Source organism: Leucoraja erinacea, chromosome 8 (assembly GCF_028641065.1).
Source record: "Leucoraja erinacea ecotype New England chromosome 8, Leri_hhj_1, whole genome shotgun sequence".
Lineage (NCBI taxonomy): Eukaryota > Metazoa > Chordata > Chondrichthyes > Rajiformes > Rajidae > Leucoraja > Leucoraja erinaceus.
Window position 1 is genome coordinate 32,615,392 of NC_073384.1, and position 25,604 is coordinate 32,640,995.

Consider the following 25,604-nt stretch of genomic DNA (forward strand, 5'->3'; position numbering starts at 1 on the left):
GATGTGTCGTTCCTCCCAGCCGCATCTTCGCCCCCTCCTCACGGCCTACCATTCGGATTGGCGCGGCCTTTCCTGCCGGGACCGTCCAGAGCTTCGAGCTGCAGCTTCAGCACTGAGGTACCATCGCGGAGCGGGGCGATGCCTTACCCGGGTTGCTGTGTGGAGCTCTAGATGCCGACTTTAACATCGTGTGTGTGTGTGTGAGTGTCTGTGTGTGTGCGTGAGAGAGTGTGTGTGTATGTGTGTGTGTATGTGTGTGTGTGAGTGTATGTGTGTGTGTGTGAGTGTATGTGTGAGTGTCAGTGAGTGTATGCGTGTGTGTGCGTGCGTGTGTGTGTGTGTGTGATTTGCTGCCTGCAATCTGCTTGAGGTGCGGTGAGATTGGATTTGCTGCCTGCACCCTGCTTGGGGTGCTATGAGATTGGATTTGCTGCCTGCACCCTGCTTCTGGTGCTGTGAGATTGGATTTGCTGGCCTGCACTGAATTATGGCTTTTGAGGTAAATTCTCAGATTTTCTTTGTTAAAATTTGACCACTCAATCTTTCTATATTAAAATTGTCTCTTTTTTATCAACAGCAAAGAGCCATCAAGAGGCAGTGAGCAGCAGAACACAACAAGAGACATAAGAAATAATTCAATAAATCTCATCTTTAACATTTAAATTGTTGTTATATTTTAAGAATCATTCACATTTTAAACTTTAATAAATCCTTTTTCCACTTGCCATGCCATCGCAATGGGAACTTAATAGGCAGGAATGGCTGCGCTGTCGGAGAGCCACTAAGAGTGCCTGGTGGGGAGGTTGAGGGGAGATGGACTGAATGCATGGGGGGGGGGATGGCAAGGAGCAGAGTGGGGGGATGAAGGGAGGAGGGGTGACTGAGTGAACTGCCACCACACCAGCCGTGAGTGACTGGACTGCCAGCCAACCAGCCATGAGTAAGTGAACTGCCAGCCCACCAGCTGTAAGTGACTGAAGTGTCAGCCCACCAGCCATGACTTTGTGAACTGCCAGCCCACCAGCCATGACTCACTGAACTGCAAGTCCAATAATCCATTTTGTCCACAATGTCCATACTAGCCCTCTGAAAACCAGTCCCTTCAGCCCACAGTACCCATACTAGCACTCCAGAGATCCACGCAAGGATATACATTCCTCTTTCATTGCTGTGATCTGTAAAAAAAGATGAAAATGTCTCAAATTGCCCCCCTCTCCCCCTTCTCTCTCACAGTCTGTCACCTGTTTTTGGCAGAATTTCTGTCAGTTACTGAGCTGTCGGCCTGCCAGGCCTGAGTGACTGAGCTGCCAGCCCAAGAATCCATTTGGCCCACAATGTCCATACTAGCCCTCTGGAAACCAGTCCCATCAGCCCACAACACCCATGCTAGCGCTCCAGAAAGCCCCCCCCCCTTCAGTCTACACTTAGTCTAGTGTATTTTAAAACCAACTGTACAGTAGGATCTAAAAGTGTCACACTGTCACTGTCAGGTAGTCATGGTCATCTTATTAACACTTCCCAGTTTTTTTGTTTGTGATTTTTAATATAACAGTAAACTTACAATTTTATTTTCCTAAAAATTCCTGCTTATTCCACAAAATGTTTACAAAGTTTGGTTGTAGCAAAAGTTTTTCACAGTGTTAATTTTAACATTTATGCATTTTTTTTCAATCACTACAGTATTTTACAATAAAATTTTATGTCCTTTAGAGAAGGAATTGTGAATTGCGAATTGCGAATTTTTAAACACCCGTCATCATCCTTGGCTTTAATCAAATTATTTAAAACACTCTTCCATCTTCCTCTAAACGTGGGGCTGAGGGATTAGGAGGGGCCTCACAAGTGGAATAGCCTAGGGCCACTCTTCATCTAAATCCAGCTCTGGCCTTAGAACATGATAAGAATGCACTAGTCACTGTCAAGACTAAATGATCACAGAACAACAAATAAGGCAGGAAATGAGCAGCCCGAATTCCTTGGCAACGGATACTGTTCAGGATGTGCTGACTACAGGCATACAACAATTAGATACTAACGACTCAGAAAATGATCACCTAACTACGAAGATATAGAGAGGGTGAGTGAGATCTGACATTGTCTCAATCTAAGGAGAGATAGATTGAATGGTGCAGTGGCACAGCTGGCAGAACCACTGCCTCATGGTTGCAGAGACTGGGTTTGACCCTGACCTCAGGTGCCGTTTCTGTGGAGTTTGCACATTCTCCCTAGAACTGCTTTGGATTCTTCCGGGTGTTCCGGTTTCCCACATTCCAAAGACATGAGGTTATCGGTTAATTGACCCTCTGTAAATTGCCCCAGTTTGTGGGTGAGGGATTGAATCTGAGGGGTCATACATAACAGAAACAGGCCCTTCGGCCCAACGTTCATGCCAACTAAGATGCCCCATCTAAGATAGTCCCATTTGCCCACGGTTGGCCAATAGTGTAGATGAAGTCCCATGTACCGAAAGTCTTCTTTACCGCCCTGCTTACCTGTGTTGCCACCTTCAAGGAATTTATGTATCTGCACTCCAAGATCCCTCTACTCTACAACACTCCCCAGGCCCCTACCGTTTAGTGTGATGCATTCTTCCATTCTATTGCTTATCTTATTGATAATATAGAACTATAAAGCATGACAACAGGCCCGACTCTTCCATGCTGACCAAGATGCCCCATATAAGCTAGTCTTATTTGCTTGCAATTATATTTACGTCATCATATTTATATATATACAATTATATATGACTCCATATTGTCATGCATAAGTACAATGAGGTGCAGATGTAATAAAAATCTTGCTTACAACAGCATCAAGAACAGCACCTTCCCAGCAACTATCAGATTCTTGAACACTACAAACACTAAACATTAACTAAACTATGAACTAAACACTGCCTTGGCAAGGGCTTCGGGCTTTTTGCACTAATATTGTTTTTATTTAATGGATTTTTTTGGTTTCTTGTTATCTATGTGGTACTATATTTACATGTCTGTAATTGTTCCATTTTGATACATATGACAATTGAACACAGGTTCTCATGGATAGGTGATGTGTTGGGTTGAAACCTTTATTTAGATTGATGGGATGGTAGAGGCTGGCAAGTGATCTAGTGCTGGACTCAAGATGCTGCCTCACCTGCTGAGTTACTACAGCAAAAAAAAAAAGACAAACTGGTAGAGGAACTCAGCGGGTCAGGCAGCATCTGTGGAGGAAACGGACAGGCTGATGGAGTTGGGGAAGAAAGCCGGAAAAGAGAGGGGGCAGCAAGAGAAAGGCTGGCAAGTGATAGGTGGATACAGGTGAGGGGTGATTGGCAGATGAGTGGAGGTTAAAATGAGACAAAAGGGTGTCATATGTGAAAATGTAAAGCCGAATTTTAATGTCTCGTTAGGATTCATTATAAATTATAGTTTCAACAGAAATATGCTGATTAACAATAACATTTAAATCTACCAAATTTCAAAGAGTTCAACAAGAATGTAGCTGAGCTCTCCAGCAGATTCCTCTATAATCTTTGCTCTCCAGCCTTGCAGCAGCGGGAGCAAAGATCTTATAGCGAAGCTTCGCTATAAGATCTTTGAGCGGGAGCTCTCACCCAGAGGAGCGCTCCTCTATAATCTTTGCTCACCACGTGCAATAGGATCTTTGACCACGTGGTGTGCAGGGGGGGGAGGAGGCGGCCCACTTCCGTGAACGTCATGGCCCCGACTCTGACGTCATCGCTGGGCGCCGGTGCCGGTAAGTGTCATGGCGGCCTTTATCCGACTCTCCCGCCCCCAGAGCAGCGGCTCCGTCTGCAGGAACCGCCGGGCAACGCGGAGACACAGAGCAGCGGCACCGTCTGCAGGAACCACCGGGCAACGCGGAGACACAGAGCAGCGGCTCCGTCTGCGGGAACCGCCGGGCAACGCGGAGACACAGAGCAGCGGCTCCGTCTGCGGGAACCGCCGGGCAACGCGGAGACACAGAGCAGCGGCTCCGTCTGCGGGAACCGCCGGGCAACGCGGAGACAGACCCTTCGGCCCAACTCGTCAATGCCGGCCAACATGTCCTATCTACACTAGTCCCACCTGCCCGCATTTGGCCCATATCCCTCTAAACCTGTCCTAACCATGGACCTGTCCAAATATCTGTTGCAGTTTCTGCCACAACTAGCTCCTCTGGCTGTTTTTTCCACACACCCACCACTCTCTGTGTAAAAAGTTGTCCCTCAGTTTCCTATTAAATATTTCCCCTCACCTTAAACCGATGTCCTCTGATTTCCCCTACTCTGGGTAAAATACTGTGCATTCACCCCGTCTATTCCCCCTCATGATTTTGTGGACCTTTATAAGATCACCTCTCCTGCACTCCAAGGAATAAGGTTCCCTATCTTTCAATAGCTCAGGCCGTCAATCCTGACAATGTCCTTGTAAATCTCCACTGCACCCTTTCCAGCTTATCATGCGAGACTAGTCCAAAATATGAAGTGCTTGTGGCAAACTGCTGGTGAAGGGAGGCAGAGAGTGACCCGTGGTGTGTTAAGGTGCTTGGATCCTCTATATTGATTAGGAAGTGAATGTAGAAAGCATGTTCTTGAAGTTGGTGGTGGTATGGGTATCAAGGGTAATTTTCAGCGACAACGTTAATGATATGATGGTCAGAATATGGCAGATGGAATATAATCCTAAAAATGGAAGTGATACCTTTAGCAACATTAATAAATCAAGAGCATACTAATGTGTGTGAGGAATGAAGGGTGTATTGAGGAACAGAAAACTTGCCCAAGGCTCCTGAGGCAACAGTACAGGTCTCATTTCATAGACCCCCACCCTCTGTGTGGAATAGGTAAACTGATATGTAATTGTGCAGCAAATAAATACTGCTGATTTTGAAAAGTGGAATGTTTGATTTGTTTATTTTTTGTGCTTCTATAGATTTGTGATATTTATCATCTGATAAATATGAATGAATGGAAGGAAAACAAACCTTTAGATTGGGAGAAATATCTGAACAAAGAAGTGAAAGTAACAGCAGATGAAAAAAACACTTACCAGGGTTGGGTCTTCACTGTTGATCCTGTTTCAGGAAGGTAATTCAAAATCTCTTGAAATCTAACAATGTCTAGTATTCTATATTTGTTACCCCCTAATGCACTTGACTGGCTTCCGCATACATGCATTTGTTTTTCCTTTCAAGGCCTCCAATGCCAGAGTGAGGCCACACGCAAACTGGAGGAACAGCATCTCATATTCTGTTAGGGTAGCTTGCAACCCAACGGTATGAACACTGAATTTTCCGATTAAAAGAAACACCCTCCCCCACCCCAATGAGCGCATATTTCTCCCACTATCCCAGTCACCCTGCTCTGTTGTCCTCCATACACCCATCTCCTATCACCGAAACCCACATTTCCCTTTTATCTCCCTCCCCTCCCCCCTTTGACCAATATCCCATTAATATCTACCCCCCTCCCCCAGATAGACACAAAAAGCTGGAGTAACTCAGCGGGACAGGCAGCATTTCTGGAGAGAAGGAATGGGTGACATTTTTTCGGGTCAAGACCCTTCAGACTGAAAGTCACGGGAAAGGAAAATGAGACGGTCTCAACACGAAACATCGCCCATTCCTTCTCCCCGGAGATGCTGCCTGTCCCACTGAGTTACTCCAGCTTTTTGTGTTTATCTTCGGTTTAAACCAGCATCTGCAGTTCCTTCCCACACCTCCCCTACCCCCCCCTTTCTCAACTGTATCCACCCATCAACTGTCAGGTTTTGTCCCACCTCTTTTTTCTAGCTTTCTTCCACCCCCCCCCCCCACTCCATCAGTTTGAAGATGGGCCCTAACCCGAAACATCGTCCGTCTATTCTCTCCATAAATGCTGCCTGGCCCGCTGAGTTCCTCCAGACTTTGTTTTGCTCAAGGTGCCAGGATCTGCAGTACCTTTTGTCTTCCTGCATTTGTCTTACCCAGCTTGACTCACAATGGATAAAGCAGTTTGTCCTGATTTCCTGTTGATTTAACCCGACTACCTTACGTTGTATATTTTTTGCTTTTCACTGTACCTCTGTGCACATGACAATAATAAACCTAAACTGATTAATTTAATTTAGGGATACAGCATGGAAACAGGCCTTTCGGCCCACCGAGTCCACGTTGACCATCGATTACCCATTCATACTAGTTATCTTACTTTTGCAACCAATGCCTACACACTAGGGACAATTTACAGACTCACATGTCTTTGGGTTGAGGGACGAAACCGGAGCACCCGGAGGTAACCCACGCGGTTCAAGGGAGAACATGCAAATTATAGAGACAGCACCAGAGGTCAGGATTGAATCCAGGCCTGTGGCGCTATGGTAGTTATCAGCTGTGCTGCCCTAATTATCAAGCAGCATCGTAGCAAGAAGCACAAGAGGAATTGAATCAACACAGCAGAGAATATTAATCACAGGGCCCAGGGGAAAGAGGTGAGTGGGGAGAGATTTAAGAGGGATCTCTGCAGCAACCTTTTCACTCAGAGGGTAGTCTGTATCTGGAATGAGCTGCCAGCGGAAACTCTCATGGCAGATACAATTACACCACTGTGCTGCCCTCCTGATCTTTAATTTTGATCTTTAACCCAATGTTTAATTTCTTCCAGCATTGTTCTGGTGAACTTTGAGGCCGCTGGGAAGGTGTCTGTTGTGACTGTTATGGGCCACGCGATCCAAGCAGTGGAGCTGATCAACGAGGGAGAGACCAACACCACGGAGAAACTGTCCTCCCTGTTCATGCCGGCGCCCTCTAGAACTTACAGCAGCGAGGAGCTCCAACACCGGAAATGCCGCCTGAAGTCTTGGCTGGAGAAGAATCTGATTCCTGTCAGGGAGCAGGGGGAGGAGAGCCACCTGCTGTGTGTAGCTGGCGTGCTGACTGTTTCCCCACCCTACAACCCTGAGGACTGCAACAGCTCCAACGAAATCATCTTATCCAGAGTTCAAAGCCTCATCAACTGCAACCCAGAAGCTGCTCACAAAAATGAATGACGAGGGATTGATCTCTCTGGTAAAACGTCTGAATTCCATCTTGGCAGTTGGAAAGTTCAAGAAATTCAGCATTGGTAATCTCCGGGCTGGAGCTCAAGGGAAAGGAGGGATTGTAAATTGTTGTAAAAATGCAGCTGGTTCACTGCTGCCCTGCATAGGAGGTGATCAGTCACCCTCAGCGCTTGGCCCTGCACCAGTTCCACACTCACCCACGTGGCTGGCTGCTAACTGCCCTCTCCATTCAGAGACAGGCACAGGCACACGACCGATGCCAGCGTGGCTCGCGACAACTCACATCCCATGGACAAATAGACAATAAAAGTTTCCAAACACCGATAACTTGATCGGATTTACTTTATTTCCACCTTGCTCAATTCATTTTAAACTTCTTCACACCCAAACAGTGGTACTGTTAACATTTTACTGTCACAACCCAACGATCATCCGCGGATTCACGAAGAATTGCAATTGCTGGAATCTTGAGCAAAACACAAAATGCTGGAGGAACTCAGTGGGTCAGGCAGCATCTGTGGCGAATATGGACTGGTCACAAAAAGACTCTCCTGACAGACCCATTGCTACCAGTCTGTTGAAAAGACCCGACACAAAACATTGCCTATCTATGTTCCCCCAGGGATGCTGCCTGACCCGCTGAGTTACTCCAGCCCTTCGTGTTTTGCTCAAGATTTGCATCTACAGCTTGCTTGTGAATACAGCACCAATGGAGGGAATGGATCGGCTGAGAAAGGGTCCTGACCCAAAACATTGTCTGTCCATTCCCTCCACTGATACTGCCTGACCTACTGAGTTCCTCCAGCACTTTGTGTTTTAATCAACCATGGTGCAGTATCAGAAGTCATGCCTAGGTTTCACAGTTGTGTGCCCGAGCCCCGCTCAGTAACCCGACCACAGCCTGGCGTTGAGGCAGCTGTGACCGACGGCATGGATCAAGCGCTAAACACCTGTCCTCCTAGCAGGCTGTAAAATCATTTGATGCTGCTACTTCAAAAACAAGCAGAGATTTCCTGGCACCCTAGCAAAATATTTACCCCCTCATCAACTGTTTCCCTAGAATATCTATTCAATTCGTTGCCATTAAGATTTTACCTACAGCACTCACCATTGAAACTGTTCAAAATATGACCATCCATCAAAAATACTTTGTTGTCTGTATAAAGTGCTTTGAAATGTCCCATGGTTGCGAGAATACGATACACAAAATCAGATCCCTACTTCAGCAAGAGTACTCTCATGTTTCATTTCAGTAACATACCTTTAGCTTTATATGTTTTCCCTGTAAGTTCCAGCATTGCAATGGCTATCTGTTTGTTTCTACACTGACCATTTATCAATTTCGGTTTAGAATTAACGCTGGCAAAATCCCAGGCCACGAGGAACATTTCTTACAAGAATAACATATGGATGCAAATATATATATTTGGTACTTATTTTATGTTTCAATATATGTTAAGGTGCAGCAAACCTTTAACAGTTAGTTGCTCGTGAAATAGCAGAGTCTTTTAAAGACAATTCTTTGCTATTGCTCCTATTTAAAATAGTCCTTCACCCAAAGTTACAGCGAAGGTGTGATGGTTTAATTTATTTGACAAACACGGCACAGCAACTTCAAGGTGCAGTAACCAAAATCAACAGTGCGGTTTAGAAACAAGGAACTGCAGGAGCTGGTTTACAAAAAAAGACACAAAGTGCAAGAGCATCTCATTGGGTCAGGCAGCATCTCTGGATAGGCAAAGTTTCGGGTCAGGACACTTCAGACTGATTCCAATCCGAAAGGTCATCTGTCCATGTTCTACAGAGATGTTACCTGACCTGCTGAGTTGCTCAGCACTCTGACATTTTTTAGCAGTGCCGTTGTTTGACTTCAAATGTGTCTCTGGTGCAAATGACATCCCACCGCCGTGGAAACTGGTTCATCTCACCTCATGGCTGTGTATTAGCTTTGGGTGCACACATTTTAAGTGATAACACTTCAATGATTTTGCATGCTTCCGACATTGAACAATAAATAGGCTTCTTCTGACACTTGCAATAGGTCCGGTTTCCATCAAAATATTCTTTACTGAGAGACGAAGCAGAAATTTACTTGCTGCACAGGTTTGAGTCTTGGGTCGTGCCATGTAGGACTTAGACCACACGGTCCAGTAACGTCAGCTGAGCCTGGGTAATAGATTTGGATCTCACTGCAAATGTTTGGGAAAGCGACGGGTGGCAGACGCCCCAGATGGGACACACTTTCCAGCCGCGCCTTCACTGAGTTGTGACCAGTTTAACGATCATGTCGATAATCAGTGATCCTCGTGGGCAAGTGCACAGATCCATCGTGGGCTCCTTGATTTTATCCTCCAGAAGCTGGTCCAGTTCCCAACGAAGCTCCTTCACTAACTCGGCAATCTGAACAGCGCAAGAAGAGGGGACAGATACCAGTTAGAACGTCTGAAGAAGGGACTCGACCCGAAACATCACCCATTTGTTCTATCCAGTGATGCTGCCTATCCCACTGAGCTAGTCCAGCATTTTGTGTCTATCTCCAGTTAGAACGGAGGTACGTTCCTTTAGCAGCTGGACTATGCATGATATACACACACTACACCACTGCCCTACACACAGCCATGTGAGGGTTCCGAAGGGTCACAGGCACAGCAATTATCTCGTCAGAGTCAAAATATAAATGTCTCACTCACCACCAACTAAAAAGCAAAATATCACATCAAAAACTCAGGCTAATTGAGGAGCTGATTTATGGGGATGATTAGTGTTTAACGTATGAAGAGTATTTCAAGGCACTAAGCCTGTACTCACTGGAGTTTAGAAGGATGAGGGGTGGGGTCTCAGTGAAACTTACTGAATTGTGAAAGGCCTGTATAGAGTGGATGTGGAGAGAATGTTTCAACTAGTGGGAGAGTCTAGGACCAGCGGGCACAGCCTCAGAATAAAAGGACATACCTTCAGAGTGGAGATGAGGAGGAATTTCTTTAGTCAGAGGATGGTGAATCTGTGGAATTTATTGCCACAGACAGTTGTGGAGGCCAAGTCATTAGGTATTTTTAAAGCAGTGATTGATTAGCAAAGATTATGGGGAGAAGGCAGAAGAATGGGGTTGAGAGGAGAAAATAGATCAGCCATGAAGGAATTGCAGACTCGAATGGTCTTATTCTCTAATGGTCTTATAGGATCTAAGATTACATAGAACAGTGAAGTACAGGAACAGGCCGTATGGCCCAAAAAGTCTGTGCTGGATACGATGATGTTAAACTAATCTCCTCTGCCAAAAAGTGATCCATATCTCCAAGCGAGGAGAGGGACGTTGGTTCGTGTCCAAGGAAGGCGACAGATGGAAGCCCTGCAGCAGCCTGTGGTTTGCATGGATCAGACAAACCTGGCGCCACTTGCATGCGGGCTCAATGAACTATTCCTGTACACTTTGCTAATTGGAGATTATGCTTAGGTATGGCCATACTTTACTGAACTGTCTGTGAGGAAAGAATTTCACTTTGTATTTGCACGTGACAATGAAACATCATTGACCAATCTTTAAACAGCCCTTTGAGTGACACATTATCCTGAACCACAGGACACCCCTCTCCCCCTCCCACACTAGACTCTTACCTGATGGGAAGCAGCTGCAAACCGAATCCACCCGTCATCCAGGGAAAGGATGAAGTGCCCTCTCTTGAGCTCCACGTGGATCTGCCCTCCCCCGAACAGCACGAGAGGGTACACAGATACCATGCTGCAGTCCCTCAGGAACACACGGCTGGTCTTCACCTTCTCGTGGTACACCAGGTATGGGCTCTCAAAGTGACGAACCTAGCATCCAATATAACCAGGGGAACTAATCAGCATTCACGTGCAGGAGGGTCTTGGAGTACAAGTTAATAGTTTATAAAAAAAAGTGTGGAAACAGGCCCACCGAGTCCGTGCCGACCAGTGAACACCCGTTCACACTAGTTATAGAAACATAGAAAATAGGTGCGGAGGAGGCCATTCGGCCCCTCAACACAGCACCGCCATTCATTGTGATCATGGCTGATCGTCCCCAATCAATAACCCGTGCCTGCCTTCTCCGTTCCAGTGATATGGAATACCATATCTTACACACTACGTTCTCTCTTACACACCAGGGACAATTTATAGAGGCCAATTAACCTACAAACCCATATGTCTTTGGAATATGGGCGGCAACTGGAACACTTAGAGAAAACCCACGCGGTCTCATGGAGAATGTGCAAACTCCGTATAGTCAGCACTGGAGGTCTTATAGGGATGTATGGGCGGGGGTGTGGGTGGGGTGAGGATGTGTGTGTGGGGTGGGGGGGGGGGGGGTGTGGACAGGGCGGAGTTTTGGGGTGAGGGGTGTGTGGGGGGGGGGGGGGGTGAGCTCGGAGAAAATACGGTGGAAGAGGCATGGGGCGAGGGGGGGAGGGGGGCATCGCGGGGGAGGAGCCAGCGAGGGGGACCAGAGGGGTAGTGGTTGGAATTGACGGTGCGATAGGGACTCACAGCGGGCACTGGTCGTTCTCCTCCGCCGGGATCAAAGTCTCTGCTTTCTGTTTGGCAACATCGGCAACATCTCCGACTCTGGGGGCTGGGCCGGGTCTGCGACGCAGGGCTGCTCGGGGCTGGGCTGGGCTGCTTGGGGCTGGGCTGGGCTGGGCTGGGCTGGGCTGCTTGGGGCTGGGCTGGGCTGGGCTGCTTGGGGCTGGGCTGGGCTGGGCTGCTTGGGGCTGGGCTGCTTCTGGTCCCTCCGAAAGTCTGGTTGGAAACCTCCGCCGGCCACCCTCACTCCAGTAAAGACGCGATGGGATAGGAAGGCGCGGACCGTCCCGGGGAGTGACAGGGGAGGAGACTAATCCACGAGGTGCCGACTGGCAGGAGAAGAGATCGATCTGCGCACGCGCAGTTTATAAGATTTTTAAACCTTGCTAACTTTTACGACATTCAACCGATTGGAGCAAAACTTGGTGCAATCGCAGCACAGGAGAACGGTGAGTGAACTGGCGAAAAATCGCAGCGCTATCGCAAACAGTTTTTGCGCAAATAGAAAGACCGCCAAATTGGAAGATAACAAGATCAGAGTTTTAGTTATGTATAGATAGATTTGGACAGATATAAGGATAGGAAGGGTTTAGAAGAAAATGGGACTATCCCAGTGTGCAATCTTGGTCAGTATGGACAAGATGGGCCGAATGGGCCTGTTTCCATGCTTCCAGCTCAGTGACGGATGAACAGAACATGGCCAGTGTGTGCTGCTGCTGCTGATCACTTACTGGGGACAAAGGGAGTCGCTGACTCACCTGATAGTTGACGGAGGAAGGGTGGATGTGAACATTTCCATCATTCTTCGTGATGAAGTGTAGCTCCTCTGGTTTGGGCGGCAGCTTCACCGCTCCCGACATGGTCTGTGTATACTTACTCTGGGGAGCAGTCACCTGGCGGGGAGACACCTTCACAATGATTTCTGGCATAATTGTACTGTGATTACAGTCACCACCCCAACATCTCCAGCATGCCCACCCGGCTGCACTGACAAATGATGGTAAGGAATAGAGGCAGGAATCTGCCAACAAGTATAGAAGTTGCAACATTATGTTACAGTACAGCACGGAAACAGGCCCTTCGGCCCAACTCATCCATACCATCCAAGATGCCCCATCTACACGTATTGCCTGCCCGCGTTTGGCCCATATCTATCTAGTTTAGTTTATTGTCACATGTACCGAGGTACAGTGAAAAGCTTTTGTTGCTCGTTAACCAGAAATTACAATCAAGCCTTTTACAGTATATAGATACTTGATAAGGGAGTCACAATTCAGGCAAGGTAAAGCCAGCAAAGTCCAATCAAGGATAGTTCGAGGTCACCAATGAGTTAGATAGTAGTTCAGCACTGCTCTCTGGTTGTGGCAGGATGATTCAGTTGTCTGATAACAGCTGGGAAGAAACTGTCCCTGAATCCGGAGGTGTGGATTTTCCTCTGCATGTCCTAAACCCACTTCAGTCTTTTCTTGTATGTGTCTCTTCCAAGTGTTTTTTAAATGTTGTTGTAAAACTTGCCTCGACTACATCCTCTGACAGCTCGTTTCAGATACCCACGTTTCAGTTCCCCTCGGGTTCCTATTAAATCTTTCCCCTCTCACCTAATCCCATGTCCTCTGGCTCTCGACCCCCTACCCTGGTTAAAAGACAGTGCGTTTACCCTATCTATTCTCCACGTGATTTTGTACACAGATGTACAAGACATTGGTGTGGCAAGACATTGATGAGGCCGAATTTGGAGTACTGTGTTCAGTTTTGGTCACCCTGGTATAGCAACAATGTCATTAAGCTACAAAGAACGGAGAGAACATTTATGAGGATGTTGCCAGGACACAAGGACCCGAGCTATAGGGAGAGGTTGGGCAGGCTAGAACTTTATTCCTTGGAACACAGAAGGCAGAGGGGTGATCTTACAGAGGTGTAGAAAGATCATGAAGAGAATAGATAGGCTTTGGATAGGATGCAGGGAAGGTTTACCAGAATGATACCCCCGGTATTTGGGGATATTAGCTACAGGGATTGTTTTCCCTGGAATGCCAGAGGCTGTGGGAAGTCCTGATAGAAGGCTATAAAATTATGAGAAGCAGAGATAGGGTAGACAGTCAGAACCCTTTTAGCAGGATGGAAAAATCATATACTAGAGAGTATAGCTTTAAGGTGAGAGGAGCAAATGTTAAAGGAGATATGCGGGGCACGTTCTTTACAGTGTGATGGGTGCCTGGGACGTACTGCTGGGGGTGGTGGTGGAGGCAGATACAACAGTGGTGTTTGAGACTTTTGGATTGGCGCATGGACATGGAGTGATATGGATAACGTGCAGGCAGAGAAAGGTTGGTCTCCACATCATGTTCGGCTGACAATGTGGGCCGAAGGGCCTATTCTTGTGCTGTACTGTTCCATCTTCTAAGAATCCTGAATGAATACTGCATATCTCCTTGTAGCCATTTATAGAACAACAAGAGGAGACACAAGAGACTGCAGATGCCAGAATCTTGAGAAAAACAGTGCAGGAGGAACTCAGTGGGTCAGGCAGCATCTGTGGAGAGAATGGTCAGGCGGCATTGCAGGTCAAGATCCCTCCAGAGGGGGAATGGAATGAAAACGAAGAGCAGGTTCAATAGGTTCAAAGGTTCAACCACCCTGGTGACTCCATTTGGTTATTCATTGCCCCTTGCCCTGCAGTATTGATTCCCTCCATTAGAGGGCCCTGTCCCTTGAACGGAACTTCCTGCACAGACCCATCACCTGCATTGAGAAACAGCTGACGGGTCAACTCTCCTTCATGTGGATTTAAGAAGAAATACTAAATTATTGAACTTTTACTGTGCAGTATTATTGCCCCTGGCTTTTGTAGGTTATTTGGCATGGTAAAATTGTAAATTGTCCCTAGTGTGTGTTGGATAGAGTTAGTGTGTGACTCAGTGGGCCGGAAAATGAATTGAATCTCCACTCAATCCTCTCAAAAGCACAATTCATAGAACATAGAACAGTACAGCACAGGAACAGGCCTTTCGGCCCACCATGCCAAACATGATGCCAAATTAAACTAATCTCCTCTGCCTGCAAGTGATCCATATCCCTCCATTCGCTGTGCCTTTCCAAAAGCCCCTTAAACATCACTATCATATCTGCCTCCACCACCGCCCCCAGCAGTGCATTCCAGGCACTCACCACACTCTGTATAAAACAAACTTGCCTCTTTCACCTTAAACTTTGCCCATCTAACCTTAAAGATATGCCTTCTAGTCTTTGACAATTCCACCATGGGAAAAAGGTTCTACCCTATTTATGCCTCTCATAATTTTATAAACTTCTATCAGGTCTCCCCTCAATCTCCAGTGCTGCAGTGAAAACAACTCGAGTCTGTCCAACCTCACCCTGCAACGAATAATCCAGACAGCATTCTAGTAAACCTCCTCTGCACCCTCTCCAAAGCCCCCACATCCATTTGTGGAATGGGGTGACCAGAACTGCATGCAATACTCCAAATGCAGCTTAACCAAAGTCCTATAAAGCTGCACATTTTATTGAATGACATCAGTGTTGAAATGCAATTCAGAGTAAATGAATTCTCCACGAACCTGGACTACATTGGGGTACAAGGCAGCACACAGAATTGCCGAAACTAACTTCAGGTTACCCGCATTGGAGTTGGCCTGGAAGAACACAAAGGATTTTATCATTTTGAGTTCATAAAATTAAAATCTGGAAAACAAATTCTGGATATATAACAACACAACATAAATATACCCAACAACGTAAAAAACACAAAGGGTGAACCCCCTCCCCCCCAAAAAAAATATTTGTTTGGAAACTGTTAATTCTGATTTCTATTATGAAGCATACATTGTATAACCCCAGTACGAACTGATGCTCCAATTTCCCCCATCCTCTCTTCCCAATTAACTGCTGCCAGCAAACAGTCAACCAGCGATACCACCCTACCTTCCCCAGCTCAGCACCCCACCCCAAACCACCCTTTTGTTGCATGTATCTGTAAATACATGAAGGTCCCGGCGAGTCGTGGATATACGCCAACAGTTCAAGTCAAAGTCAAGTCAAGTCAAGTTTATTCGTCACATACACATACGAGATGTGCAGTGAAATGAAAGTGCAGCTGGAACTATGAAATGGTGCCAAAACCTGGTGACTGTAGCGTGTGGACTCAGTGGGCTGTTTCCATTCACCAGGTGCTTAACTGGGGATTGTATTTATGTACGGTTATAATCTCGCATATCTGGTACTTGTGGTAATAAAGGAACTATTGAACCATATAGTGAACAGCCTGAATAGAGTGGATGTGGAGAGGATTTTTCCACTAATGGGATAGTCTAGGAACAGAGGTCATAGCCTCAGAATTAACGGATGTTCCTTTAGGAAGGAGACGAGGAGGAATTTCTGTGGAATTTATTGCCACAGAAGGCTGTGGAGGCTGGCAATGGATATTTTAAATTCTTAAGTAGATTCTTAAGTAGTACAGGTGTCAAGGGTGATGGGGAGAAGGCAGAAGAATAGGGTTAAGAGAGAAAAATAGATCAGTCATGATTGAATGGTGGAGTAGACATGATGGGCCGAATGGCCTAATTCTGCTCCTATTACTTATGAACATATCAAATATGTACACAGGAACCCGTGTCAAACAAGCTCCCAATCCTGTTCAACTTGCATCTAGATCACGAATAGTCTGAATCTCAACACCAATGACACCGCTGAGTTACTCCAGCACTTTGTGCCTTTATTTTTCAGATTTCTACCGTCCTTTACAAATGGAGGAGTCCCTCACAGCATCCTTCATGCATTATATCTGTCATGAAAACGTATAGGGTAAAGCACTTTTCTTTCACCTCGTGTCCAGTGGCCTCGATAATCCCATCTCCTCCATGTGAAGCCAGCTTCTCGATATATTTGGCCCTCAGTCCCTCCTTCACAAAGCCAATGTCCGACAGCAACTCTGCAAACTGTCTCTTCATCCCAGAGATCTCCTGGAAAAACCCCACAAAGTTTAGTTTAGTTTAGAAATACAGAGCGGAAACAGGGCCTGTAGGAGTCATTCATGCTTAGGCTGGTTACTATTGAGTAGTTATATTATTGGAGATCATACCAGATGCACAAGGTCTTGTGCGTACAGTACAACTTCAGACTAAGAGCAACATCTTGGTAAGAGCGATAACTAAGATATGTCTGCTCCAAGAAGCCAAAGAAGAAGGAAGAGAAGAAGATTGAAGAATCACCAAGGAAGATTAAATGGCAACACATATTACATACTTTTGCTTTTGATAATATGTAAAGCTTTTATAGCTCCTTTTAATGCTTATTGGTAATTGTTTTGTTATATACGTAGAACAATTAGTGTGTAGGAGCCATTCATGATTAGGCTAGTTAATGTTGGGTAATTATATTATTTTGTGTAGCTATTTCTAACAGTAGTATTTTGAACGCTTGGGGGTGGGCATTTGATATATAAATGGGCGTTACATATATCAGAGTTGGACAGGGAGGAGCCAGATCAGACCAGGCACAGGAGTTGGAGAGAACACAGTTCTCAACTGATAGTAAGAATGGAAAGCTACAATTTGTATAAGAATAAAGAGGATCTGGTGTGTTTATCGTTTTGTCTGTACAACTACTTCAATAAAGAACCAGCTGGAAATAACGACTGGAAGATCCGTTCTTTTCGTCTGCATAAGATCACTCCCACTTACCCGTGTAGTAATGGTAAAGGAAAGTTGGACATTGAAAAAGTTCGAAATTGCCATTACAGGCCCTTCGACCCACCGAGTCCGCGCCATACAGCGATCCCCTTACACTAACACTATGGGATAATTTACAATCTTTACCAAAGCCAATTAGCCTACAAACCTGTACATCCTTGGAGTGTGGAAGGAAACAGAAGCACCCGAGGAAAACCCACGTGGTCACAGTGAGAACGTGCAAACTCTGTACAGACAGCACCCATAGTCAAGATCAAACCCGGGCCTCTGGTGCTGTAACGCAACAACTCTACCCCTGTGCCACCTTGCTGCGACCTTGGTGTTATCAACACCAGAAGTTGGCAAAAATCGTGGCCACATGGTGTGCTGATGGCGTTAGTGGCAGAAGAACCAAGGCCAACTCATGCAAGTGGACAAGGTGCAGGAGATATTCAACAGGATGTTAGACGCAAAATGCTGGAATAACTCAGCGGGTCAGACAGCATCTCTGGAGAAAAGGAATAGGTGACGTTTTGGGTCGTGACCGGACCTGAAATGTCATATTCCTTTTCTCCAGAGATGCTGTCTGACCCGCTGAGATACTACAGCTTTTTGTATCTATCTTCGGTTTAAACCAGCATCTGCAGTTCCTTCCTACACAACAGGATGTTTTGTTACCTGAGCTTGCGAGCTTGAGTTATAGTGGCAGGTTGGATAGACTGGGACTTTGTTCTTTGGAGCGAGGAGACTGAGGGGTGACCTTATTGAGATGTACAAATCATGAAGGCATGGATAAAGTGAATACTCAACAGGCTTTTTACCAAGGTATAGGATTCTAAAACTAAGGGCATAGGCTTGAGGTGAGTGAAGTGAGATTTTTTAGGAGGGACATCAGAGGCAACTTTTTTTACTCAGGAGGTAGTCCGTAACTGGAATGCGTTACAAGAGGAAGCTATAGAAGCGGATACAATTATGACTTTTAAAAGACCACATTGGACAGGTACATGGATAGGAACAGTTTAGAGGGATATGGGCAAAATGCAAGCAGGTGGCATAGATGGTTCATAACAAAAGCATTTGAGTATAGGAGCAGGGAGGTTCTACTGCAGTTGTACAGGGTCTTGGTGAGAGCACACCTGGAGTATTGCGTACAGTTTTGGTCTCCTAATTTGAGAAAAGACATTCTTGCCATAGAGGGAGTACAGAGAAGGTTCACCAGACTGATTACTGGGATGTCAGGACTTTCATATGAAGAAAGACTGGATAGACTCGGTTTGTACTCGCTAGAATTTAGAAGATTGAGGGGGGATCTTATAGAAACTTACAAAATTCTTAAGGGGTTGGACAGGCTAGATGCAGGAAGATTGTTCCCGATGTTGGGGAAGTCCAGAACAAGGGGTCATAGTTTAAGGATAAGGGGGAAATCTTTTAGGACTGAGATGAGGAAAACCTTTTTCACACAGAGAGTGGTGAATCTCTGGAATTCTCTGCCGCAGAAGGTAGTTGAGGCCAGTTCATTGGCTATATTTAAGAGGGAGTTAGATGTGGCCCTTGTGGCTAAAGGGATCAGGGGGTATGGAGAGAAGGCAGGAACAGGATACTGAGTTGGATGATCAGCCATGATCATATTGAATGGCGGTGTAGGCTCGAAGGGCCGAATGACCTACTCCTGCACCTATTTTCTATGTTTCTATGTTTCTATGGGTCATCTTGGTCGGCATGAACATGTTGGGTCGAAGGGTTTGTTTCTATGCTGTATGGCTCTATGATTATGAGATTTGGACAAATCTATGGATAGCAAGGGTTGAGAGGGCTGTGAACCAAATGCAAGCAAATGGGACCAGCCCAATATGCCTAATTAGTTAGCTTGGGCATGTTGGGCTGAAGTCCCGTTTCCATGTTGTAGCTCAGTGGTTCTAACTTAAGTGCTACGTACCTGCAGTGTTCGTCCAGACAAAAAGTTTTGCCTGCAGTAGCTGTAAGCTGCTCGAGCACTTAATTTTAGGGCAGAAGTCCATCCCTAAAAGGGTGATTTAAATGAAAAGAAATGGATATATTTAAAAATAATGTATGTATAATATTTCGGTCACAGCACTAAATAACCACCAGTTATAACAAGGTAAGACACAAAATGCTGGAGTAACTCAGTGGGACAAGCAGCATCTCTTGAGAGAAGGAATGGGTGAGGTTTTTCGGGTCAAGACCCTTCTTTAAACCAGCATCTGCAGTTCTTTCCTACACATAACAAGGTAAGACACAGCCACCTCCGACTAATTCTCAACAGGTTAACATTCCCACCAGTAGCATCACAAAAGTCTCTGCATATCAGGAAGGAATTTGAGGGAAAAACTACGAGCTGGAGGAACTCGGTGGGTCAGGCGGCATCTGGGGAGGCAATGGACAGATGACGTTTCGAGAGGGGACCCTTCCTCAGACTGGCGGAGGAGTAATGAGCGCATTGCGATCTTACCTTATAGGCCTGGAAGATGGTCAGATAGTCGCTGTGAGCCACAGCAAATTCTAGCTTCTTTGCATTTGCTTCTTCTCTCTTGTCCCATGGGGCAACCTATGGACGGCACAAACCATGCTATTAGTTTCAGTTTTAGATATAGCGTGGGATCAGGCCCCTTTTTCCCACCGAGCACACCAAGGCATCTCTTACCCGCAACTGCGAGTTAGACAATAGACAATAGGTGCACGAGTAGCCCATTCGGCCCTTCGAGCCAGCACCGCCAATCAATGTCACATCCCCAGGCATCTCCGCCCCTGCAACTCCCTATATCCCCTTACTAAGAAAATATTAAAATGCAGCTATTTATGCACGAGCCGGCCCATTATAACCATATAACCATATAACAATTACAGCACGGAAACAGCACCGCCCCTACAAGTCCATGTCGAACATTTTTTTTTCCCCAATCAGCACTCACCATACCATAACCCTCCATTCCCTTCTCCCTATATCCCCTTACTAAAAAAATTATTAAAACTGCAGCTATATATGTTTCTTTCCAGCCGGCATTTTACTTGAGGTTTAATCGTTTATTTTGTGCGCAGTGGTCAGCAAATTACAATTGACAGCAAAAATCCTTACAATTGTTCTTGACCCAACCACGGCGATAATGGAAATCCACACTCTTACTTATCAAATGGTGAAATCAAAAAACTTACCCAAGTGTTAGTTTAGTTTAGGGCTGCAGCATGGAAACGGGCCCATCAGACGCTCAGTCCACCTTGGCCTACATGATCTCTCAGTTGCCAAACATTTTAACTTCCCTTCCCATTCCGACCTTTCTGTCCTGGGCCTCCTCCACTGTCAGCGTGAAGCCACATGCAAATTGGAGGAACAGCGCCTCATATTCCGCTTGGGTAGCTTAAAACCCAGTAGAATATGTTTTGATTTCTCTAATTTCAAGTAACCCTTGCATTCCCTCTTTCTCCAACCCCAGTCCTCTTGCTAATTTCACCATTTGTATCCCTTTGTTATCACCTCGTCCCCAACCATCAATGGACCACTATGGGCTCCTCCTTTTCTGGGCCATCAATGCAGACTCTGCTATGTTCTGCACATTTTTTTACCTCTTGTTTCCCCTCCATGACTCTTAGTCTGATAAAAGTTTTCAACCTGAAACATCACCTATTCCTTTTCTCCAGAGATGCTACCCGACAGCATTTTGTGTCTATTTTTGGTGTAAACCAGCATCTGCACTTCCTTTGCCTATCAGCCCACCAAGTCCATGCTGACCATCGATCATCTGTTCACACTAGTTCTATGTTATCCCACTTTTCATCTGCACCCTACAAACTAGGGGCAATTTACAGAGGGCCAATTAACCTACAAACCCGCTCTTCTTTGGGATGTGGGAGCAACTGGAGCACCCGGAGGAAACCCACGTAGTTACAGGGAGAACATGCAAACTGCACACAGACAGTGCCCGAGGTCAGGATTGAACCCGGGTGTCCGGCGCTGTGAGGCAGCAGTTCTACCTGCTGCGCCGCTGTGCTGCAGCATGTTATAAACACAAATCAATTATCTTGTCAAAGCAGGAATTGTGCTGATTTGGAATAACTGATATATAATGAAAATACATTGATTACCAGTTTGATTTAGTTTTGTTTCTTATTGTCATGTCTACTGAGGTACAGTGAAATGCTTTTTATGTTGTGCTATCCAGTTAACGGATAGACGATACATGATTACAATGAAGCCGTCCACAGTATACAGATACATTATAAAAACATAGAAACATAGAAATTAGGTGCAGGAGTAGGCCATTCGGCCCTTTGAGCCTGCACCGCCATTCAATATGATCATGGCTGATCATCCAACTCAGTATCCCGTACCTGCCTTCTCTCAATACCCCCTGATCCCTTTAGCCACAAGGGCCACATCTAACTCCCTCTTAAATATAGACAATGAACTGGCCTCAACTATAAAGGGAATAACGTTTAGTGCAAGGTAAAGTCTGATTAAAGATAGTCTGCACACAGCAATGGTGAAGAGGTAGTTGTACTTACAAAAGGGTTTTTAAAGGCTAAGCTAGCTGCAATGGTCAGGGTGGGGTCCAGGCATCTGAAGATAGCACCAAACAGCATCAGTTTCCCAATGCGGACGTCAACGGGCAGAAAGGCCAAGTGATATCCCAGGGGGGTGAGGGTTTCATCAGGCGTGAGGGCCCCCAGATCCTGCAGCCGATTCTTCGCTGCCTTCAGACTCTCGTCTGTTGGCACTTCAACCAAACGCGACAGCACAGACTCCAAGTCAAGATCTGCAAAAATGTCCAAAACCTTGATCCTGGGCAAAAGAAAAAAAAAGATAACTCACAAAGTGAAATTTTCTTTTTCAAAAGTTTTTTTGCATGCACATTTCTCCCTTTGTACTGAACCTATTGTACTGGAAGGTACACAAAAATGCTTGAGAAACTCAGCGGGTGCAGCAGCATCTATGGAGCAAAGGAAATAGGCAACGTTTCGGGCCGAAACCCTTCTTCAGATTGTATTGTATTGCATTGTATTGTATTCTATAATATTCTATTGTACTGGAGTTTGACGATTGTATTTATGAATAATGTAGAACATAAAATGGTACAGCACAGGAATGGGCCCCATGGCCCTCTACGTTTCTGCTGAGCTGAATGCCAGATATAGATCATGTACAGGCACGTAAAATCAGTTTGACTCCGCATCTTGTGTAGAAAGGAACTGCAGATGCTGGTTTATACTAAAGATAAACACAAAATGCTGGAGTAAATCAGCAGGTCGGGCAGCATCTCTGGTGAAAGAGGATAGGAAACGTCACCCATCCTTTTTCTCCAGAAATGCTGCCTGACGCACTGAGTTACTCCAGCACTTTGTGTCTATCTTTAGTATAAACCAGCATCTGCAGTTCCTTTCTACACAAGATGCGGAGTTAAACTGATTTTACGTGCCTGTACATGATCTATATCTCTCTACTCCTTTCTCTTCCATATGCCTATCTAAAAGCTCTTAAACATTATGTGATCCATTTGAATAGCATGCAAAACAAAGCTGTATCTTGGTGCATGTGACAATATTAAACTGAAACTTAATAAACAGAATACAGGCAGCAGTTGCAAATGTGGCTTGGTCTGGCCTTTACCACCATTATCGGTTGAAAAGTTAATAGATTAACAGTAAACATTAGATAGATTATACAGAAATGGCAGATGGATTTTAATCCAAGCCAGGGTGAGGTGTTGCACTATGGGAGATTGAATGGAAAGTTAATGGCAAGACCCTTAATAGTATTGATGTAGTGAGATCTTGGGATCCAGGTCATAACTCCCCGAAAGTGGCAGCACAAGTAGATAGAGGGGTAAAGAAGGCATACTGTATGCTTGCCTTCATTGGTCAGGCCATTGCGTGTAAGAGTCAGGAAGTCATTTTGTGGCTTTATAGGACTTTGTTTAGGCGGCATTTGGAGCATTGCGTGAAGCTCTGGTCACCCTATTGCAAGGTAGGATGTGCAGGCTTTGGAGAGGGTGCAGAGGAGGTTTACCAGAATGATGCCTGGATTAGAGGGTTTACCTATGACGAGAAGTTGGATAGACACTGATTGTTTTCACTGGAACATCAGAGAATGAGGAGAGACCTGATAGACATATATCAAATTAGCAGAGGCATAGATAGGATAGACAGTCGGATTCCAGGTAGAAATGTCAAGGACTGGAAGGCATGGCTTTAAAATGAAAGAGGAAAATGTTGCAACCATATTATAACGAAAGGCGTATTTTGCAAGCTGAAACCCAGCTTTAGTTTATGAGTGAGTGGTAATGTGATTGAACGTTGAGCGGATGGACGGACTCTAGGAATAGTGCACTCCCACCTGAGGCAGAGCTGCTCCAGAGGCACCCTCTTGATCTCGGGCAGCTGGAGCTCCTGAAGGTGGTGCTGGTAGCAGTGGCTGGTGAAGAGGTGGAAGCAGACCCCGGCTGCCACACGCCCGGCACGACCCTTCCTCTGCTGGGCGTTTGCTCGCGATACCCACGTGTCCTCCAGGCTTTCCATCCCTTTGCAGGGGTCATACCTACAGGTCAGCAACAACGTGGCAAGTGACACACCGCTTGTCTCATATTTGTATTCAACATTTGGACTTTGCGGGTTGGGACCTAAAGCAGTTCTAAAATACCTAGTGGAAGGTGGCACAGGAGTCAGAAAATCGTGACCTCCAAGTTCAAGAACAGCTTCTTCCGAGCAACCACTGCACAACACTAACAGCTTGGCAATAGCCATGAAGGCACACCTATGCCTCTACTTCCTGAGGATATTGAGCAAATTCAGCATGTATGCATTATCGGGAACAAAGTAGAGATGGTTGAAAGCTTCAAATTCCTAGGAGTAAGTATCACCAGCAACTTGTCCTGGACCACCCATATTGAAGCAATGCCAAGAAACCACACCAATGCCTCTACTTCCTTAGAAGGCTTAGAATATTTGGCATATCCCTAATAACTCTCTCAGATGCGCCGTAGAAAGCATTTTATCGGGACGCATCACAGCTTGGTTTGGGAACAGCTCCATCCAAGACCTCAAGAAATTGCAGAGCATTGTGGCCACAGCCCAGACCATCACACGAACCAACCCCCTTCCATTGACTGTATTTACACCTCACGTTGCCTCGGCAAGGCCAGCAGCATAATCAAGGACCAGTTGCACACTGGCCACTCCCTCTTCTCTGTCCCATCAGACAAGAGGTATAGAAGTGTGAAATCGCACATCTCCAGATTCAGTGACAGCTTCGTCCACGCTGCTATTACGCAACTAAACCAACCAACCAACAACCAGAGAGCAGTCCTGAGCTACAATCTATCTTATTGGAAGCACTTGGACTATCTTTAATCGGACTTTTTCTTGCAATAAACGTTATTCCCTTTATCATGTATCTGTACACTGTGGTTGGCTCGATTGTAATCATGTATTGTCTTTCCGCTGACTTCAGTTCAATTCAGTTTATCGTCACTTGGACCGAGGTACAGTGAAAAGCCATTTCTTGCCTGCTAACGAGTCAGCAGAAAGACAATACGTGATTACAATGGATCCATTTACAGTGCATAGATACATGATAAGGGAATAACGTTTGTGCAAGGTAAAGCCAGCAAAGTCTGATGAAGGATAGTCCTAGTGTTTAAGAAAGGACTGCATATGCTGGAAAAATTGAAGGTAGACAAAAATGCTGGAGAAACTCAGCGGGTGAGGCAGCATTTATGGAGCGATGGAATAGGTGATGTTACGGGTAGAGACCCTTCTTCAGACTGATGGTCTGAATAGTCCGAGGGTTATCAAAGAAGTAGATAGTAGTTCAGACTTGTTACCACGCAACAAAAGCTTTTCACTGTACCTCGGTACACGTGACAATAAACAAATGCAGGCAAATAAGCCTATACGACAGAGGAGCAGAATTAGGCTATTCAGCCTCTCGAGTCAACTACATCTTCAATCATGGCTGATCTATGTTTCCCTCTCAACCCCATTCTCCTGCCTTCTCCCTGTAATGTTTGACACCTTAACTGATCAAGAATCTATTAATTACTGCTTTATAAATACTGAATGGAATAGTTTAGATGAGGCGACTTAGCCTGCAACTTAGTATTCACATTCTTTATGTAGGTTTATCTTGTGGCAAATAAATAACTTACTCAAACATATAAATGACAATTAATGGGCGAAAAGCAAAACTGACTGATTGATTGAAAGATACTGCTTAGAAACGGGCCCTTCACCCACCGTCCACGCCGACCATCGATCAACCCTTCACACTAGTTCTATGTTATCCTCTTTCTTATCCATTCTCTACACACTAAGGACAATTTACAGAAACCAATTAGCC

General features: G+C 45.6%; 2 protein-coding genes across 6 annotated transcripts in view; one reads left to right on the forward strand and one right to left on the reverse strand.

The window, feature by feature from the left end:
* Nucleotides 1–3,613: 3,613 nt before the first annotated feature.
* gemin6 (gem (nuclear organelle) associated protein 6) lies at nt 3,614–7,352 on the forward strand. 3 transcript variants are annotated; one of them, XM_055639365.1, is made up of 3 exons: nt 3,614–3,741; nt 4,920–5,074; nt 6,629–7,352. In XM_055639365.1, the coding sequence occupies exons 2-3, from the start codon at nt 4,947–4,949 to the stop codon at nt 7,011–7,013; spliced, it is 513 nt and encodes a 170-aa protein (XP_055495340.1). In that variant the 5' UTR covers nt 3,614–3,741; nt 4,920–4,946; the 3' UTR covers nt 7,014–7,352. The 3 variants fall into 3 exon arrangements, with proteins under 3 accessions (XP_055495340.1, XP_055495341.1, XP_055495339.1); XM_055639366.1 differs by lacking the exon at nt 3,614–3,741 and adding an exon at nt 3,770–4,528; XM_055639364.1 differs by lacking the exon at nt 3,614–3,741 and having other exon boundaries at nt 3,770–5,074.
* A 1,720-nt stretch (nt 7,353–9,072) lies between these two features.
* dhx57 (DEAH (Asp-Glu-Ala-Asp/His) box polypeptide 57) overlaps nt 9,073–25,604 on the reverse strand; it is a 51,130-nt gene continuing 34,598 nt past the window's right edge. For all 3 annotated transcript variants that reach the window (XM_055639356.1, XM_055639355.1, XM_055639353.1), the window contains 9 exons: nt 23,604–23,804; nt 21,776–22,052; nt 19,728–19,823; nt 19,194–19,277; nt 16,412–16,549; nt 15,149–15,223; nt 12,329–12,463; nt 10,641–10,841; nt 9,073–9,425 (listed from right to left, as the gene is read on the reverse strand). In XM_055639356.1, coding sequence (XP_055495331.1) covers nt 9,282–9,425; nt 10,641–10,841; nt 12,329–12,463; nt 15,149–15,223; nt 16,412–16,549; nt 19,194–19,277; nt 19,728–19,823; nt 21,776–22,052; nt 23,604–23,804 — 1,351 coding nt within the window. In that variant the 3' untranslated portion in view covers nt 9,073–9,281. The remainder of the gene's footprint in view (nt 9,426–10,640; nt 10,842–12,328; nt 12,464–15,148; nt 15,224–16,411; nt 16,550–19,193; nt 19,278–19,727; nt 19,824–21,775; nt 22,053–23,603; nt 23,805–25,604) is intronic.

Bases quoted from the DNA above. Each gene is read 5' to 3' on its own strand.
- gemin6 (XM_055639365.1), top strand. From the start codon at position 4,947: ATGAATGAATGGAAGGAAAACAAACCTTTAGATTGGGAGAAATATCTG. The intron at 5,075-6,628 runs GTAATTCAAAAT...AATTTCTTCCAG, and splicing joins GTTGATCCTGTTTCAGGAAG to CATTGTTCTGGTGAACTTTG.